The sequence below is a fragment of the Choloepus didactylus genome, chromosome 6 (genome assembly GCF_015220235.1).
Source record: "Choloepus didactylus isolate mChoDid1 chromosome 6, mChoDid1.pri, whole genome shotgun sequence".
In the NCBI taxonomy this organism is placed as follows: domain Eukaryota; kingdom Metazoa; phylum Chordata; class Mammalia; order Pilosa; family Megalonychidae; genus Choloepus; species Choloepus didactylus.
Window position 1 is genome coordinate 35784266 of NC_051312.1, and position 20112 is coordinate 35804377.

General features: G+C 37.8%; 1 protein-coding gene across 4 annotated transcripts in view; it reads right to left on the bottom strand.

Annotated features, from left to right (window-relative positions):
- The window catches only part of ALKBH3 (alkB homolog 3, alpha-ketoglutarate dependent dioxygenase), a 101459-nt gene that overhangs the window by 60697 nt on the left and 20650 nt on the right, over positions 1-20112 (bottom strand). For all 4 annotated transcript variants that reach the window (XM_037839451.1, XM_037839454.1, XM_037839453.1 and 1 more), the window contains exons 7-9: positions 18931-19019; positions 2888-2922; positions 474-521 (exon numbers count right to left, since the gene is read on the bottom strand). In XM_037839451.1, coding sequence (XP_037695379.1) covers positions 474-521; positions 2888-2922; positions 18931-19019 — 172 coding nt within the window. The remainder of the gene's footprint in view (positions 1-473; positions 522-2887; positions 2923-18930; positions 19020-20112) is intronic.

Sequence of the window (20112 nt, forward strand, 5' to 3'; positions counted from 1 at the left end):
TAAGTTCTAATATATTTGCTTTAAGAATATCATTTTTTTATAGTGACAATTGGTATACTCATGCATTAAGGTGATGCTTTCTAAAACACTGGATAATGCTTAACATACTAAATAGTATATGCTTTAATATTTTTGAAATACACCTATAGTCTACAAGTCAAGGCTAGACCCAACTCTAATATTAATTAATTTACTATGTGTCCCTGGGAAAAATTACTCAATCTCCTTAGGTCTCACTTCCTCATCTGATAAACTGGGGAAACAATAGTTACTATATCTGTCAGAGAGGCTGTGAAAATTTTTTGAAGCCAGAAGAGCTATATAAACAGGAGATATCCAATTCCTGTGCTCCCCATCACACCAAACATTATTTAAGGGACAGATGTTACCTATTTCAAGTAAGGGGATTAGCATATTTTAAGAGACTGTAATTGAGTGATAATTGTAGTCACTTCTAGCGAGGATTCACTTACCTTGATACACCTGTGGGTGACAGGCTGATTTCATACACACCCTCCCTGCTAAAGAAACAAAGGAAATAGACTTGTTGGTGTGAGGCAAAACAATACACTACACCCAGTAAAAGAGCTATCCTTTTGGATTCCTAAAGTATTGGCTCACGAAAATCATTTAAAAGCACTAGGAGGGAGACATAATCCCTGCCTTCCACTACCATCAAGGTAAGGGGCAAGACAACCATACATCACTAACGGCACTGGGAAAAGAACTGACAGGTTCAGGTCATGAAGATGAAGAGTGGGATAAAATGAATTCTGATTCTACCCTTTTATATTTCATCTATAATTAAGGCTGATATGTCCAGGAATCTATCATTACTCCTTTGGACACCCTTTGGAATTAGGGATGCATTTAACAGGTAGGAAGTATTTCTCAGGGCTCTGAGCTTCTCTGGCTTTTAAACACATGTCTAATGAGGTTCTTCCTCTGACTAAAATCCTTCAGTGCCTTCCCATCAACTTTTTAGCATTGCATTCAACATCTTCATGACCTAGCTCCATCTCTGGATAGCTGTCACCAACTCATTATCCTCAAGCAACAATTAACTGCTAGGAACTTCCTGAACATATCCCCACATTTCTAACCCCATGCTTTTCCATATGCTGGAATGCCTCTCTGCCACCAAGCAACCTCACTCATTTCCAGTCTTGGTCCAAGGGAAAATTCTAATTTGCTTTTCAAAATGCAGCTCAGCATCTCTTTCTCTAAAACTTTCCCAAACTTCAATTCACCTCATCCTCCATGCCACCATTAAATCTTACATGTAAGTCTACGTTTTCACTATGAACAGGATTATCACTTATCTCTATCACTTATCTGTTTGCATGTCTTTATCAGTTATTAGACTATGGGCTCTTCAGGGGCAAGGATAAAGTTATTATCCTGTTTCCCGGTACCTAGCACATAGTAGATGCACAATAAAAAGCTTTCTGAATTTGATTAAAAATAAGACAGTATAAAACTTGCAGATGTGCAGTGAGGCAGAGAAGAGTGGTATAGACTGGATAGGTGTATCTATCAAGACAACAGTGTCAAATCCTTCTCAGAGACAGAATTACATGAAGGGTCAGTTTTCATGTCACCTCTGCCATGTGAGTTAGTGGTTTATGATCTCTCAGCTAAGCTCACAGATAGATCTGTGAGCCCCTTTGAGCCAAAATGTAGGCATAGTTATTGTCATTTATATACACATGATATTTATGAATTAGTTGCCTGTAAAGTTCCCCAGAGTAATTCAGCATGATGTATCTTGGGCCACATTTGGAAACTGGCTTACTTCAAATATGGGGGGCATTTCCGGCCATTAAAAAAATCTAGCATAGTTAACTTTAGATGACAAGAATTAAATTCTATGGCTAAGCAGGAATGGGTTCTGTCAATTTTCTCTGATTTGCAAACTCACAACTGTCCATTTTTTCCAGCCTGAATATTCCATCTATACCTTCTAATGGGTTTCATGGTGGTGTTTATTCTCTTTATCATCAATGAAGTCAATATTACACTGGTATTGGTAAAACAATCAAAGACTGTTAGAGTCAGACTGGGCCTTAAGTGTTTACGTAGTCTAAAAACCTTAATTTACAGACAAGGGAAGTGAAGCCCAGAGAGAACAGAATAACTTATCTAAGGACTAGTTACATAGCTAACTAGTGGCAGCAGGGCCAAAACTAGATGCTCTCTTTGAAAAGATGTTGATACTTGTGTTAGTTTCAAATTTTTCTAAGATATAAAGCCAACCTACAAACAGTTAAAAATCATAACAGATTGCTCTTGGACAATAATATACACTTATTAACAAATGATAATTTGTTAAAATAAAAGAATGGTTTTCACTGACAATTTATCTACATCAGATAGAAATGGAGAAGCAGGAAAAGAAGAGTCAAAGTATCCCTCATCTGTATTAAGAACATTTTAGACACGGATCTCAATAAGAGAAATGTTACTAACATTTAAATTGCTATGGAACAATTATGTGGTTTTAATAAATGGACTGGAAGGTCATCCAGATTTCTACAGCTTTATAAGCATTGCTAGTAAAATGTGCTTAGAGGCTTCTCAAAGACTCAGGAAAAATTCCCCTCTTTCTCTAGGACATGTTTTAGCTTACTGTCTGCAGAAATAAGTGAAATAGGATCAGGAAAACTACCACCAGAGAGATTTTGTTACATTTTCCAAATTGATTATCAATTTAGAAGATTTTTCAGAGACCAAATTTAAATATATCTGAGACAGGAATATCCCAGCCAAAAGTTCAGACACTTATGGGCCATATCTCTTCCAGATGGAAAAATCAGGGTCAGGGAAAGATCCCGGGCTCTCCATTTCACTATGGACAACTGTTAGGGGAAAACAGCAGATTACTTACTCGATCACTCGTGGCTCTGGGGCTCTGCGTGTTACCTGCAAGGAACAAGCAGATCTTATTTCTGAATGATACCTAATCCCCAGGGAGACTTGCAGCATAGGATTACTGTATTCTCCCATTTTTGGTCAAAATAAATCAGGTTTAAAACTATCTCCTTTTATCAAGCTTTTACTACTCCTTCAGAGACCCTTGTTTCTACTCCTCTTTTAACTAATCACAAGTGGGGACTACACATTTGTTAGGGGCAGTGAAAGAAGATAAATTAGAATTAAGCAATATTCCTAGTAGACAGAGCTCCAGAAAAACCTTCTTTACAGAAATTTTTTGAGAAGAAGAAAAAAGCAGAAGCAGCAGCAGAAGCAGCGGCAGCAGCACTATAAAATAAGGAGGGAAGAATTACCAAACCCACAGAAATAAAAAGGATTATAAGAGGATACTATGAACAACTTTATGCCAACAAATTAGATAACCTAGATGAAATGGGCAAATTCCTAGAAATACACAAACTACCCACACTGACTCAAGAATGAATAGAAGATCTCAACAGAACAATAACAAATAATGAGATTGAATTAGTAGTCAAACACTTCTTGACACACAAAACCTAGGACAGGATGGCTTAATTGGTGAATTTTACCAAATATTCAAAGAAGTAACAAAAAGCCTGCTCAAACTCTTACAAAAAATTGAAGAGGCGAGAACACTACCTAACTCATTCTATGAGGTCAGCATCACCTGAATACCAAAGCCAAATAAAGAGCACAAGAAAAGAAAATTAGAGAGTAACACCCCTTATGATGAATGCAAAAATACTCAGCAAAATACTTGTAAACTGGATCCAACAGCATATTAAAAGAATTATACACCAGAATCAAGTGGAATTTATCCCAGGTATTCAAGGGTGGTTCAGCTTAAGAAAATCAATCAATGCAATATACCACATTAATGGAACAAAGGAAAAAACCACATGAGCATCTCAATTAATGCAGAAAAGCCACCTGAAAAAATATAGCACCCTTCTAGATAAAAATGTTCAAAAAACTAGGAATAGAAGGAAACAACCTTAACATGATAAAGGGCATTTATGAAAAACCCACAGCTAACATCATATTTAATGGTGAAAGACTGAAAGCTTTCCCTCTAAGATCTGGAACAAGACAAGGATGCCCACTATCACTACTCTTATTCAACACTGTGCTGGAAGATTCAGCCCAGAACAGTTAGGTAAGAAAAAGAAATAAAAGGCATCCAAATTAGAAAGGAAGAAGTAAAACTTTCCCTATTTGCAAATGACATGCTCCTATATATAGGAAATTCTGAGAAGTCCACAACAAAGCTACTAGAGCTAACAAATTTAGCAAAGTGGCAGGGTACAAGATCAACATGCAAAAATCAGTGGTGCTTCTATACACTAGCAATGAATAATCTAAAGAGGAAATTAAGAAAACAATTCAATTTACAATAGCAACTAAAAGAATCAAATATCTAGGAATAAATTTAACCAAGGGTGTAGATGACTTGTACATGGAAAACCACAAAACACCGCTGAAAGAAATTAAAGGAGACCTAAATAAATGGAAAGACATTCTGTGTTCACAGACTGGGAGACTAAATATTGTTAAGATGCCAATTCTACCCATAGTAAGTTACAGATTCAATGAAATCCCAAAAAATTCTAACAGCTTTCTTTGCAGAAATGGAAAAGTCATCATCAAATTCATATGGAAGGGTAAGGGGCCCCGAATAGCCAAAAACATCTTGAGAAGAACAAGGTTGAAGGACTCACACTTCCGATTTTAAAAACTTATTACAAAGCTACAGTAATCAAAACAGTGTGGTACTGGCACAGACATATAGACCAATGGAACAGAATTGAGAGTTCAGAAATAAACTTTCACATCTACAGCCAATTGATTTTGACAAGGGGGCCAAGTCTACTCAGCAGGGAAAAAACAGTCCCTTCAACAACTGGTGCTGGGAAAACTAGATGACCATATGCAAAAGAATGAAGGTGGACCCCTACCTCACACTATATACAAAAATTAATTCAAATGGATCAAAGATGTGATTATAAGAACCAAAACTATAAAACTCCTAGAAGGACACACAGGGAAACATCTTTAGGACCTTATTTAGGCACAACAAAAGAAAAAATAGATAAATGGGAATTCACCAAAATAAAAAACTTTGAACATCAAAGGACTTTATTAAGAAAGTAATCATAGGGCAGATAAAAAATATATTTACAGCCTCCCCCTCCCCAGCCCCGAGGATCTGGGGAAAGGTGCAGATGTCTTGGACATCCTCACCTGGCCTGGTGTTGATGTTGTCACAAACACTGGGACTGGCGGTTTGATGTGCTGAGCCCTCGAGCATGGGACTTGCCCTTATGAAGCTCATTACCACAAAGGAGAGTCTAAACTTGTATGTAATGGTGCCTAAGAGTCTCCCCCTGAGTACCTCTTTGTTGCTCAGATGTGGCCCTCTCTCTCTCTAACTGAGCCATCTCGACAGGTGAACTCGCTGCCCTCCCCGCTACGTGGGACTCGACTCCCAGGGGTGTAAATCTCCCTGGCAACGCAGAGTATGACTCCCGGGGATGAATGTGGACCCGGCATCGTGGGACTGAGAGTATCTTCTTGACCAAAAGGGGGATGCAAAATGAGATGAAATAGTTTCAGTGGCTGAGAGATTCCAAATGGAGTCGAGAGGTCACTCTGGTGGACATTCTTATGCACTATATAGATAACACCTCTTAGGCTTTAATGTATTGGAATATAGCTAGAAGTAAATACCTGAAACTACCAAACTCCAACCCAGCAGTCTGGACTCCTGAAGACAATTATATAATAATGTAGATTACAAGGGGTGACAGTGGGATTGTGAAGACCTTGTGGATCACACCCCCTTTAACTAGTGTATGGATGAGTGGAGGAATGGGGATAAAAACTAAAGGACAAATGGGGTGGGATGGGGGGATGATTTGGGTGTTCTTTTTTCACTTTTATTTTTTATTCTTGTTCTGGTTCTTTCTGATGTAAGGAAAATGTTCAGAGATAGATTGTGGTGATGAACGCATAACTATGTTATCATACTGTGGACAGTGGATTGTATATCATGGATGATTGTATGGTGTGTGAATGTATTTCAATAAAACTGAATTTAAAAAAAAAGGAAAAAAAAGAACGTAACCATACAAACTACAAAGTGGAAGAAAATATTTGGAAATCAAATATTTTATAAGGGTTTAATATCCAGAATTTATAAAGAACTCCTACAACTTGCAACAAAAAGACAAACATCCCTATTTAAAAATGGGCAAAAGATTTGAATAGAAATTTCTCCAAAGAAGATATCCAAATGGCCAATAAGCACATGAAAAGATGCTCAACATCATTAGCCATTAGGGAAACGCAAATCAAAGCTACAATGAGATACCATTTCATGACCACTAGAATGGCTACTATTAAAAAAAACAGAACACTACAAGTGTTGGTAAAAACCCTCATACATTGTTGGTGGGAAGATAACATGGTGTAGCCACTGTGGAAAACAGTTTGACTGTTCCTCAGAAAGTTAATATAGAGTTACCCAATGACCTGGAATCCTACTTCTAGATATATACCCAAAAGAACTGAAAGCAGGGACTCAAACAGGTATTTGCAGGCCAATGTTCACAGCAGCATTACTCACAATTGCCAAAGGGCAGAAGCAACCCAAGTGTCCATCAACAGATGAATGGATAAATAAAATGTGGTATATCCATACAATGGAAGATAATTCTACCATAGAAAGGAATAAAGTTCTGATACATGCTACAAAACGAATGAACTTTGAAGACATTTTGTTGAGTGAAATAAGCCAGACACAAAGGACAAATATTGTATGATCTCACTTATATGAAATAATTAGAATATGCAAATTCATAGTCAGAAACTAGAATACAGGTTACTAGGAAATAGGCAGGGTGGGGAACGGGAGTTAGGAGTTAATGCTTAAAAGGTATGGAGAGGGGCGGGGCAAGATGGCAAACTGGTGAGCTGTATGTTTTAGTTACTCCTCCAGGAAAGTAGGTAGAAAGCCAGGAACTGCGTGGACTGGACACCACAGAGCAATCTGACTTTGGGCATACTTCATACAACACTCATGAAAACGTGGTGGAACTGCTGAGATCAGCGAAATCTGTAAGTTTTTGCGGCAGGGGACCCGCGCCTCTCCCTGCCAGGCTCAGTCCCGGGGGAGGAGGGGCTGTCAGCTCCCGGGAAGGAGAAGGGGAGAACTGCAGTGGCAGACCCTTATCGGAAACTCATTCTACTGATCCAAACTCCAACCATAGATAGACTGAGACCAGACACCAGAGAATCTGAGAGCAGCCAGCCCAGCAGAGAGGAGACAGGCATAGGAAAAAAACAACACGAAAAACTCCAAAATAAAAGCGGAGGATTTTTGGGAGTTCTGGTGAAATAGAAAGGGGAAGGGCCCTGAGGCGCATATGCAAATCCCGAAGAAAAGCTTGATCTCTCTGCCCTGTGGACCTTTCCTTAATGGCCCTCGTTGCTTTGCCTCTTAGCATTTCAATAACCCATTAGATCTCTGGGAGGGCCCGTTTTTTTTTTTTTGTTTTTTTGTTTTTTTTAATCCTTTTTTCTTTTTCTAAAACAATTACTCTAAGAAGCCCCAATACAGAAAACTTCAAAGACTTGCTATTTGGGCAGGTCAAGTCAAGAGCAGAACTAGGAGAGCTCTGAGACAAAACGCAATAATCCAGTGGCTGAGGAAATTCACTAAACACCACAATTTCCCAAGAAAAGGGGGGTGTCCGCTCACAGCCATCATCCTGGTGGACAGGGAAACACTCCTGCCCATCGCCAGCCCCATAGCCCAGAACTGCCCCAGACACCCCAGTGTGACGGAAGTGCTTCAAATAACAGGCACACACCACAAAACTGAGCGTGGACATTAGCCTTCCCGGCAACCTCAGCTGACTGTCCCAGAGTTGGAAGTGTAGAGCAGTGTGAACTTAACAAAGCCCCATTCAGCCATCATTTCAGCAGGACTGGGAGCCTCCCTACACAGCCCAGCAGCCCAGAAACTGCCCTGGGGGGACGGCACTCACCTGTGACATAGCACAGTCATCCCTCAACAGAGGACCCGGGGTGCACGGCCTGGAAGAGGGGGCCCACTTGCAAGTCTCAGGAGCCATATGCCAATACCAAGGACTTGTGGGTCAGTGGCAGAGACAAACTGTGGCAGGACTGAACTGAAGGATTAGACTATTGCAGCAGCTTTAAAACTCTAGGATCACCAGCGAGATTTGATTGTTAGAGCCACCCCCCCTCCCTGACTGCCCAGAAACACGCCCCATATACAGGGCAGGCAACACCAACTACACACGCAAGCTTGGTACACCTATTGGACCCCACAAGACTCACTCCCCCACTCACCAAAAGGCTAAGCAGGGGAGAACTGGCTTGTGGAGAACAGGTGGCTCGTGGACACCACCTGCTGGTTAGTTAGAGAAAGTGTACTCCACGAAGCTGTAGATCTGATAAATTAGAGATAAGGACTTCAATTGGTCTACACATCCTAAAAGAACCCTATCAAGTTCAGCAAATGCCACGAGGCCAAAACAACAGAAAATTATAAAGCATATGAAAAACCAGACGATATGGATAACCCAAGCCCAAGCACCCAATCAAAAGATCAGAAGAGACACAGCACCTAGAGCAGCTACTCAAAGAACTAAAGATGAACAATGAGACCATAGTACGGGATATAAAGGAAATCAAGAAGACCTAGAAGAGCATAAAGAAGACATTGCAAGACTAAATAAAAAAAGGGATGATCTTATGGAAATTAAAGAAACTGTTGACCAAATTAAAAAGATTCTGGACACTCATAGTACAAGACTAGAGGAAGTTGAACAATGAATCAGTGACCTCGAAGATAACAGAATGGAAAATGAAAGCATAAAAGAAAGAATGGGGAAAAAAATTGAAAAAATCGAAATGGACCTCAGGGATATGACAGATAATATGAAATGTCCAAATATAAGACTCATTGGTGTCCCAGAAGGGGAAGAAAAGGGTAAAGGTCTAGGAAGAGTATTCAAAGAAATTGTTGGGGAAAACTTTCCAAATCTTCTAAACAACATAAATACACAAATCATAAATGCTCAGCGAACCCCAAATAGAATAAATCCAAATAAACCCACTCCGAGACATATACTGATCACACTGTCAAACACGGAAGAGAAGGAGCAAGTTCTGAAAGCAGCAAGAGAAAAGCAATTCACCACATACAAAGGAAACAGCATAAGACTAAGTACTGACTACTCAGCAGCCACCATGGAGGTGAGAAGGCAGTGGCACGATATATTTAAAATTCTGAGTGAGAAAAATTTCCAGCCAAGAATACTTTATCCAGCAAAGCTCTCCTTCAAATTTGAGGGAGAGCTTAAATTTTTCACAGACAAACAAATGCTGAGAGAATTTGCTAACAAGAGACCTGCCCTACTGGAGATACTAAAGGGAGCCCTACAGACAGAGAAACAAAGAAAGGACAGAGAGACTTGGAGAAAGGTTCAATACTAAAGAGATTCGGTATGGGTACAATAAAGGATATTAATAGACAGAGGGGAAAAATATGACAAACATAAACCAAAGGATAAGATGGCTGATTCAAGAAATGCCTTCACGGTTATAACGTTGAATGTAAATGGATTAAACTCCCCAATTAAAAGATATAGATTCGCAGAATGGATCAAAAAAAATGAACCATCAATATGTTGCATACAAGAGACTCATCTTAGACACAGGGACACAAAGAAACTGAAAGTGAAAGGATGGAAAAAAATATTTCATGCAAGCTACAGCCAAAAGAAAGCAGGTGTAGCAATATTAATCTCAGATAAAATAGACTTCAAATGCAGGGATGTTTTGAGAGACAATGAAGGCCACTACGTACTAATAAAAGGGGCAATTCAGCAAGAAGAAATAACAATCGTAAATGTCTATGCACCCAACCAAGGTGCCACAAAATACATGAGAGAAACACTGGCAAAACTAAAGGAAGCAATGGATGTTTCCACAATAATTGTGGGAGACTTCAACACATCACTCTCTTCTACAGATAGATCAACCAGACAGAAGACCAATAAGGAAATTGAAAACCTAAACAATCTGATAAATGAATTAGATTTAACAGACATATACAGGACATTACATCCCAAATCACCAGGATACACATACTTCTCTAGTGCTCACGGAACTTTCTCCAGAATAGATCATATGCTGGGACATAAAAAAAGCCTCAATAAATTTAAAAAGATTGAAATTATTCAAAGCACATTCTCTGACCACAATGGAATACAATTAGAAGTCAATAACCATCAGAGACTTAGAAAATTCACAAATACCTGGAAGTTAAACAACACACTCCTAAACAATCAGTGGGTTAAAGAAGAAATAGCAAGAGAAATTGCTAAATATATAGAGACGAATGAAAATGAGAACACAACATACCAAAACCTATGGGATGCAGCAAAAGCAGTGCTAAGGGGGAAATTTATAGCACTAAACGCATATATTAAAAAGGAAGAAAGAGCCAAAATCAAAGAACTAATGGATCAACTGAAGAAGCTAGAAAATGAACAGCAAACCAATCCTAAACCAAGTACAAGAAAAGAAATAACAAGGATTAAAGCAGAAATAAATGACATAGAGAACAAAAAAACAATAGAGAGGATAAATATCACCAAAAGTTGGTTCTTTGAGAAGATCAACAAGATTGACAAGCCCCTAGCTAGACTGACAAACTCAAAAAGAGAGAAGACCCATATAAACAAAATAATGAATGAAAAAGGTGACATAACTGCAGATCCTGAAGAAATTAAAAAAATTATAAGAGGATACTATGAACAACTGTATGGCAACAAACTGGATAACGTAGAGGAAATGGACAATTTCCTGGAAACATATGAACAACCTAGACTGACCAGAGAAGAAATAGAAGACCTCAATCAACCCATCACAAGCAAAGAGATCCAATCAGTCATCAAAAATCTTCCCACAAATAAATGCCCAGGGCCAGATGGCTTCACAGGGGAATTCTACCAAACTTTCCAGAAAGAACTGACACCAATCTTACTCAAACTCTTTCAAAACATTGAAGAAAATGGAACACTACCTAACTCATTTTATGAAGCTAACATCAATCTAATACCAAAACCAGGCAAAGATGCTACAAAAAGGAAAACTACCGGCCAATCTCCCTAATGAATATAGATGCAAAAATCCTCAACAAAATACTTGCAAATCGAATCCAAAGACACATTAAAAAAATCATACACCATGACCAAGTGGGGTTCATTCCAGGCATGCAAGGATGGTTCAACATAAGAAAATCAATCAACGTATTACAACACATTAACAAGTCAAAGGGAAAAATCAATTGATCATCTCAATAGATGCTGAAAAAGCATTTGACAAAATCCAACATCCCTTTTTGATAAAAACACTTCAAAAGGTAGGAATTGAAGGAAACTTCCTCAACATGATAAAGAGCATATATGAAAAACCCACAGCCAGCATAGTACTAAATGGTGAGAGACTGAAAGCCTTCCCTCTAAGATCAGGAACAAGACAAGGATGCCCGCTGTCACCACTGTTATTCAACATTGTGCTGGAAGTGCTAGCCAGGGCAATCATGGCAAGACAAAGAAATAAAAGGCATCCAAATTGGAAAAGAAGAAGTAAAACTGTCATTGTTTGCAGATGATATGATCTTATATCTAGAAAACCCTGAGAAATCGACGATACAGCTACTAGAGCTAATAACAAATTTAGCAAAGTAGCAGGATACAAGGTTAATGCACATAAGCCAGTAATGTTTCTATATGCTAGAAATGAACAAACTGAAGAGACACTCAAGAAAAGATACCATTTTCAATAGCAACTAAAAAAATCAAGTACCTAGGAATAAACTTAACCAAAGATGTAAAAGACCTATACAAAGAAAACTACATAACTCTACTAAAAGAAATAGAAGGGGACCTTAAAAGATGGAAAAATATTCCATGTTCATGGATAGGAAGGTTAAATGTCATTAAGATGTCAATTCTACCCAAACTCATCTACAGATTCAATGCAATCCCAATCAAAATTCCAACAACCTACTTTGCAGACTTGGAAAAGCTAGTTATCAAATTTATTTGGAAAGGGAAGATGCCTCGAATTGCTAAGACACTCTAAAAAGAAAAACGAAGTGGGAGGACTTACACTCCCTGACTCTGAAGCTTATTATAAAGCCACAGTTGCCAAAACAGCATGGTACTGGCACAAAGATAGACATATAGATCAATGGAATCGAATTGAGAATTCGGAGATAGACCCTCAGATCTATGGCCGACTGATCTTTGATAAGGCCCCCAAAGTCAATGAACTGAGTCATAATGGTCTTTTCAACAAATGGGGCTGGGAGAGTTGGATATCCATATCCAAAAGAATGAAAGAGGACCCCTACCTCACCCCCTACACAAAAATTAACTCAAAATGGACCAAAGATCTCAATATAGAAGAAAGTACCATAAAACTCCTAGAAGATAATGTAGAAAAACATCTTCAAGACCTTGTATTAGGCGGCCACTTCCTAGACTTTACACCCAAAGCACAAGCAACAAAAGAGAAAACAGATAAATGGGAACTCCTCAAGCTTAGAAGTTTCTGCACCTCAAAAGAATTTCTCAAAAAGGTAAAGAGGCAGCCAACTCAATGGGAAAAAATTTTTGGAAACCATGTATCTGACAAAAGACTGATATCTTGCATATATAAAGAAATCCTACAACTCAATGACAATAGTACAGTCAGCCCAATTATAAAATGGGCAAAAGATATGAAAAGACAGTTCTCTGAAGAGGAAATACAAATGGCCAAGAAACACATGAAAAAATGTTCAGCTTCACTAGCTATTAGAGAGATGCAAATTAAGACCACAATGAGATACCATCTAACACCGGTTAGAATGGCTGCCATTAAACAAACAGGAAACTACAAATGCTGGAGGGGATGTGGAGAAATTGGAACTCTTATTCACTGTTGGTGGGACTGTATAATGGTTCAGCCACTCTGGAAGTCAGTCTGGCAGTTCCTTAGAAAACTAGATATAGAGCTACCATTCGATCCAGCGATTGCACTTCTCGGTATATACCCGGAAGATCGGAAAGCAGTGACACGAACAGATATCTGCACGCCAATGTTCATAGCAGCATTATTCACAATTGCCAAGAGATGGAAACAACCCAAATGTCCTTCAACAGATGAGTGGATAAATAAAATGTGGTATATACACACGATGGAATACTACGCGGCAGTAAGAAGGAACGATCTCGTGAAACATATAACAACATGGATGAACCTTGAAGACATAATGCTGAGCGAAATAAGCCAGGCACAAAAAGAGAAATATTATATGCTACCACTTATGTGAACTTTGAAAAATGTAAAACAAATGGCATATAATGTAGAATGTAGGGGAACTAGCAATAGAGAGCAATTAAGGAAGGGGGAACAATAATCCAAGAAGAACAGATAAGCTATTTAACGTTCTGGGGATGCCCAGGAATGACTATGGTCTGTTAATTTCTGATGGATATAGTAGGAGCAAGTTCACAGAAATGTTGCTCTATTAGGTAACTTTCTTGGGGTAAAGTAGGAACATGTTGGAAGTAAAGCAGTTATCTTAGGTTAGTTGTCTTTTTCTTACTCCCTTGTTATGGTCTCTTTGAAATGTTCTTTTATTGTATGTTTGTTTTCTTTTTAACTTTTTTTTCATACAGTTGATTTAAAAAAGAAGGGATAGTTAAAAAAAAAAAAAAAAAAGAAAAACAAGGAAAAAAAAAGATGTAGTGCCCCCTTGAGGAGCCTGTGGAGAATGCAGGGGTATTCGCCTAACCCACCTCCATGGTTGCTAACATGACCACAGACATAGGGGACTGGTGGTTTGATGGGTTGAGCCCTCTACCACAGGTTTTACCCTTGGGAAGACGGTTGCTGCAAAGGAGAGGCTAGGCCTCCCTATGGTTGTGCCTAAGAGCCTCCTCCCGAATGCCTCTTTGTTGCTCAGATGTGGCCCTGTCTCTCTAGCTAAGCCAACTTGAAAGGTGAAATCACTGCCCTCCCCCCTACGTGGGATCAGACACCCAGGGGAGTGAATCTCCCTGGCAACGTGGAATATGACTCCCGGGGATGAATCTAGACCTGGCGTCATGGGATGGAGAACATCTTCTTGACCAAAAGGGGGATGTGAAAGGAAATGAAATAAGCTTCAGTGGCAGAGAAATTCCAAAAGGAGCCGAGAGGTCACTCTGGTGGGCACTCTTACGCACACTTTAGACAACCCTTTTTAGGTTCCAAAGAATTGGGGTAGCTGGTGGTGGATACCTGAAACTATCAAACTACAACCCAGAACCCATGAATCTTGAAGACAGTTGTATAAAAATGTAGCTTATGAGGGGTGACAATGGATTGGGAAAGCTATAAGGACCACACTCCACTTTGTCTAGTTTGTGGATGGATGAGTAGAAAAATAGGGGAAGGAAACAAACAGACAAAGGTACCCAGTGTTCTTTTTTACTTCAATTGCTCTTTTTCAGTCTAATTATTATTCTTGTTATTTTTGTTTCTGTGCTAATGAAGGTGTCAGGGATTGATTTGGGTGATGAATGTACCACTATGTAATGGTAGTGTAAACAATCGAAAGTACGATTTGTTTTGTATGACTGCGTGGTATGTGAATATATCTCAATAAAATGAAGATTTAAAAAAAAAAAAAAAAAAAAGTATTGAAGACCTGAAAGAACTTTTGTTTATGTAGGTTACAGCTAATATTTACCAGATTAAAAATTAAAACAAAATTTAACTATTGACTCATTTTAAAAAGCAATAATAAATGCATTACATGTTAACATAAATATTCTTTTATGAAAAATAACTATTTTCCAATACAAAAAAATTGATGAGTGGCACTGTTTTGCAAATCTCTTTGTTGTCTGGCTTAATAGAAGACAGTTGCTTCTCATACCTCTTCTGCATTCAATCTGTTAGAATTTATTGTTTTGGTTGAAGTGTATGAAGAAAATACATAGATACGTAGTTGGAAAAGAGAGTTGGAAAAGGTAATTCATAGCCTTTACAAATAACATGTAAATATATTTGTAAAAAATATATAATCAAACAATTGTAGATATTTTTCTTTGATATTACACCAAAACTCAGCAAGTGCTAATTTCTTAAAGGTTAGCTGTGATGTGGAATCTAAAACTATATAAATGTTATATTTAAAACCACTGGTCTAGCTTGCACTCTGAATGGGTCTTTTAACCGTACATGATTTTATAACATCAAGCACTGGTCATCTGGAAAATGTCAGCTCACTAAGTTATGCAGCTCTTCTAAAATGCTGACACATTTCATTATACAATAACAACAACAGCAAAAATCACATTCATTAATATCACCACCAATCTCATCAGAAAAGTCTAAGTAAGGGGAAGTGGTCAGGCTCAAAGTGGCCAATACCAGTTTTCCAAAATTCTGATTTTGCTTGAAAACTCAACTTTTATCATTAATCCTGTCCATTGTTTTCCTTGAAGTGACACTCAATTTATTCTTTTATGAGAAAACGTCTGTCAAATTCTCAAGTCTGAACAAGAATAGTTTGTCTGTCAGTTGTTCTTTTAAGTAAAAACGGTCCATGAAAAAAGTTAGTTAGTTCAGCTCATAACTCAAACAATCACACAAGTGTTTTTCCTCAAGATAGTCATCACCCTTTGGTTTGCAGCAGAAGTGCTTTATGTGTCCTTTCCATTTCATCAAACAAAATATTAAAAAGACAGATTTAAAGGTTGAGATTTTTAGGAGTTAGTAATTTTTACTTATTTATAAAGGGACATTCTTAAGTGAAATCAGCATTTTGTTTTGTTTGATTTTTACTGGAAATACCTCAGTGTGACGAATATACAATGTCTTCTAGTACAGTTTGGTTACAATGCCTTGATTCATGCTAAGGCACTAGCAGTTTTATCCACCATTAATTTTGTCCACCAGTGCAAATTCAACTATGGAAATAGTTTTGACCTTGTGGACACCCAAAGGCTTTTGAGGACACCTCTCCAGGAACCCACAGATTATACTTTGAGAACTACTGCTTTAGAGAACACCTTAAAAGTCCATGTTATATGTTTGGTAGTGAAGGAATGAATGTTCCAGCAAAGAAAAGCATAATATTATTATTAAGCATATCCCATGGCTACTATCAAGGAAAACTGCTGGGGAAGCATATGTGGGAATCACTCAGCTTTGCTGTGATGTTCAAACCATGGGATTCTTTGTAAATATTAACTTTATATTCTAAGCAGAGGATTTTAATAAGTAAACAGTAAAACCAACAAACAAAACTTAGCTGAATAAAACAGAAATGTTAATAAATTCCAAAAAGTAATTACAATAATAATGTTAGCAAGCTGAATTTTGTATATGGAGATAAAAATGATACTAGATTTATATACTTGACAAGAAAGACAAGAAAAACAAGAATGCAAAGGAGAGAGCTCTTCTGCAATGTGACTGAGAAACTAATTAGCAAAATCCCTGACTTGCTGAGGTTCTGCACTGTGATAACATCAAGTTTGCATTATGCTTTTAAGTGAGTATATTTTTTTCTTGGTTATTTTTGGTGATGAAGTACAGAGAGAAGGAGAAAAAAGAGAAAAAAGAACTAGAGGACTAAATTTAGACTCTCCAACCAATATTCTATACGGTTTCCTCAGAACTGAGAGTTTAAATTAAAATTCAGTGTCATCTCACTGTTCAGTGAAGACATTCTATCCTTAAAAGACATTTGAGGAAGAAACGATGAGAATATATGAATCACAGAAGTAAAAGGACCTATGCAGTGGATCTAAACTCTGTTTTGTAGAGTCCTAGAGAACCACAGAGGTGCTTCTGGAGCTACAGTCTGAGAAAAAGAAGGTTAAATTGGCAGAACTTGCAGTCTACCTCTGCTTCAGACAAGGCATTCTAGTTTTATCTGCTTTCTATATTGGATTCGTATAAGATTTAATTTGAACAAAGACTAAAAGAAGTTTAAAAACCTATGATTGAACCTACTCCTTTTCTATGGGATATTAAGCTGAAGGTAACACTTCAATTTTAAAGGTAAACAAGTATTTGAACCCGTATACACACACATTAATGAATCTCCTTTAAAAAAATCTGAGAAAGAGGCATTTTAAAAAATTTTTCAAGACTGTACATAAATAAACTAAATCTATTAGCAAAACATATGAAATGAGCCAGAAAAATCCAAATAAAAAAATTTTAATTTGACAACCTTAACATCTAACAAAAGGGGCTTGCTTGAATAAATTATGGTATACACACATCATGAAATACTATGCAGTCATTAAGTATGACATTGTAGAAGGAACAATGATAGAACACAATTTATAGTTAAATGGAACACAATATACAGAATTGATTTTATTCTTATAGAAAAAATTCTCTACGTATATTTGCCTAAAATAAGAGAAGATTGGAACCAAAACATCAGGTGATGTAAGTATTAGGAATTTCAATATTATTCTTTGTGCTTATCTAAAATTTCTAAATTTTTAATAATGAGAACATATTTCTTACATCACTTTAAAAATTATCATTAAAATAATTCTTTTGAAGGAATGTCAAAATGTCCCCAAAGTGGAAGACAATGCTACTTTACGCAGCAGATCCTGTGTGTCTTACGCTTATTCTAAAACAGTATTATCAACCCAGGGGCAATTTTTCCCCTCAGCAGACATTTTGCAATGTCTGGAAACATTTTTGATTGTTATGACAGGGTGGGGAATGCTACTGGCATTTAGTGGGTAGAGTTCAGGACAGCGCCCCACAACAAAGAATTATCATCAATAGCACGGAGGTTGAGAACTTTAACTAGACTGAATAAAAAAGAACTTCTTCTCCAGAGCCTGTTTATTCCTCAATTTCTCTGCTCTGAATAGTGGCAAGGAGGTAAATTAATTCTGACAGAAACATGAAGAGCAGTCTATATGGGATTGGCCTAATTAAATTCTCTCCATGTTTCCAAATCAACCTCAGATATAAAGGGCCCCAACACTTCCCTGGGTCACACTCTAAATGCAGCCCCTAGAAACCAAAGCAAGCAGATATTCTTCTATGTATCAGCCATGTACGCCCACTCAATATTTTATCCCTGGACATTTTAGTAAAGAGGTAGTTTGTGACTACAAGTACTGGGAGCTCTAACATGTGTCACCACTTCTGTTTATCTGAATACCATAAGCAAAACTCCATTTTCTTCAAACTTTCTTTCAATAAAGCACAACATTCTTTGCCAAAGGCAAGGTTCCAGGGACTAAACAGGGAGCTATTTCTTGGACCTTAACTCCATCCTCTGGACAAGCTTAATTTATAGACTAGAATATCTTTGTCTACTGTTACGGAAATTTTTAAAAACAAAAGCAGCAGTAGAAACAAGCCAAAGCATGATAAGTTGGAAGTCTGAGAGCAGCAGCCAGAGAATGAATACAAAGCCAACAAGAAAAACACCAGATTTTTCCGCAAATGGCAAGAGAGTCTGAGAAATGGAAAGACATTCTAACACCACGGGTCAGTCACAGGGACTTGGCCCCACAGCAAATGTATACCAGGCTGTACACAGAAGGGCTACAGCCAGAAAAGCTTGGGAAATGAGGAGAGTAGGAGAAAAAATGGTCCACTTTCTTGAAATCCTGGATTCTGGTTCCAATTTATTCTAGTACCAGTTTTTTTCTCATCCTCTGAATTCATCTATGGATCAGAAGCATATAAAGGGTAACAGGCACAAAGACTCATATTTGAACCCAGAGTATTTGTTGAACTAGGAGCCATCAAGCATCTCTGCAAGGTAATTTACTGTTATTTTTACAGAACTCTATGTTTATAGTATATAGTCTATAAAACCATACCAACGACAATATTCCAACATACGTGAGGATTTGGTTCCATAGTGATTCTTGAATAAGTGTAAGGAAGTTCTCCATACCATGCTGTGAGTCTTGGTTGCTGATAAGTTATATCTAAGAAAGAAAATAAAGGGCCTTTGAAATGGTTTAGTGCTACTTAAGGTGTACCTACTGAGTGCCAACTCTGTGCTTTGCAATGTGCAAGAAGCTATGAGAAATAAAAAGGAAGAATAAGGATGGGGTCTGACCCAAGGTTCCACTTTCATAGAGGACATGGGATTTGATTAGAATGGGTAAGAGCTAAAAGGAAGAAAAAACAAAAGAACGTACTATGACAGAAACTCTGAGAATAGAATATGTATGAATATGTATGACTTGTTTACATTAGTGTTGACAAACACAAGAGTGAAGAAGTCACACTGGGAAGACTTTCGAAGGTTTCAAAAAGCAAGATATGGACTCTGAACCCTTGTAGGTGGGAATTTGTGGCACTAGAGTCCATATCTAGAAATAAGGCAAATTGTTCACCCATGTGTCCAACATTGTAAACCTTTTGATTTCAAATGAAGAAAAAAGTACTCTGACCAACCATAGCATGTAGCTAATTTGAGTCAGAAGTTTTTGATGTCCAAATTTATTTAGAGAGGGAGTTATCCACAGATCTACTATTTTTTCCACAACTGAGATCAACCAAAACAACACCAATAACAATAAAAGCAGCTAACATTCAATGAAGGCTTACTATGTACCAGGCATTCCATGAAGCACTTATCATGCATTATTTCCTTCAATTATCACAATAACCTTATAAGGTAGGTATCATTATTAGCTTTATTTTACAGAAAAGAAAACCAAGGATCAGAGAGTTACTTAACTGTAATTTGCTTAAAATTAACAATTATTTTGAATGACAGAGCCAACAATCAAAGCCAAATCTGTCACCAAAAGCTCTGCTATTGAAACTGCTAGGAGTTGGGAAAACATAGCCCTGAAAAAGCTGACCCCTATTCTGATGTCTGAGTCACAAAAATGAAGATGGTGCTTGCTATGCCTCTTTCTTTACAGAAAATGTAAACTCACTCATGGTGGCAGAGAGGAAATTATCTGCCGAAGCACATCCGCCCTCCAGTGACCACCAGAGGTATAACAGGTACCGCTGCTTGTGGATGCACATAGGGGATCAGGTTCCCAGTCAGGCAATAAACTG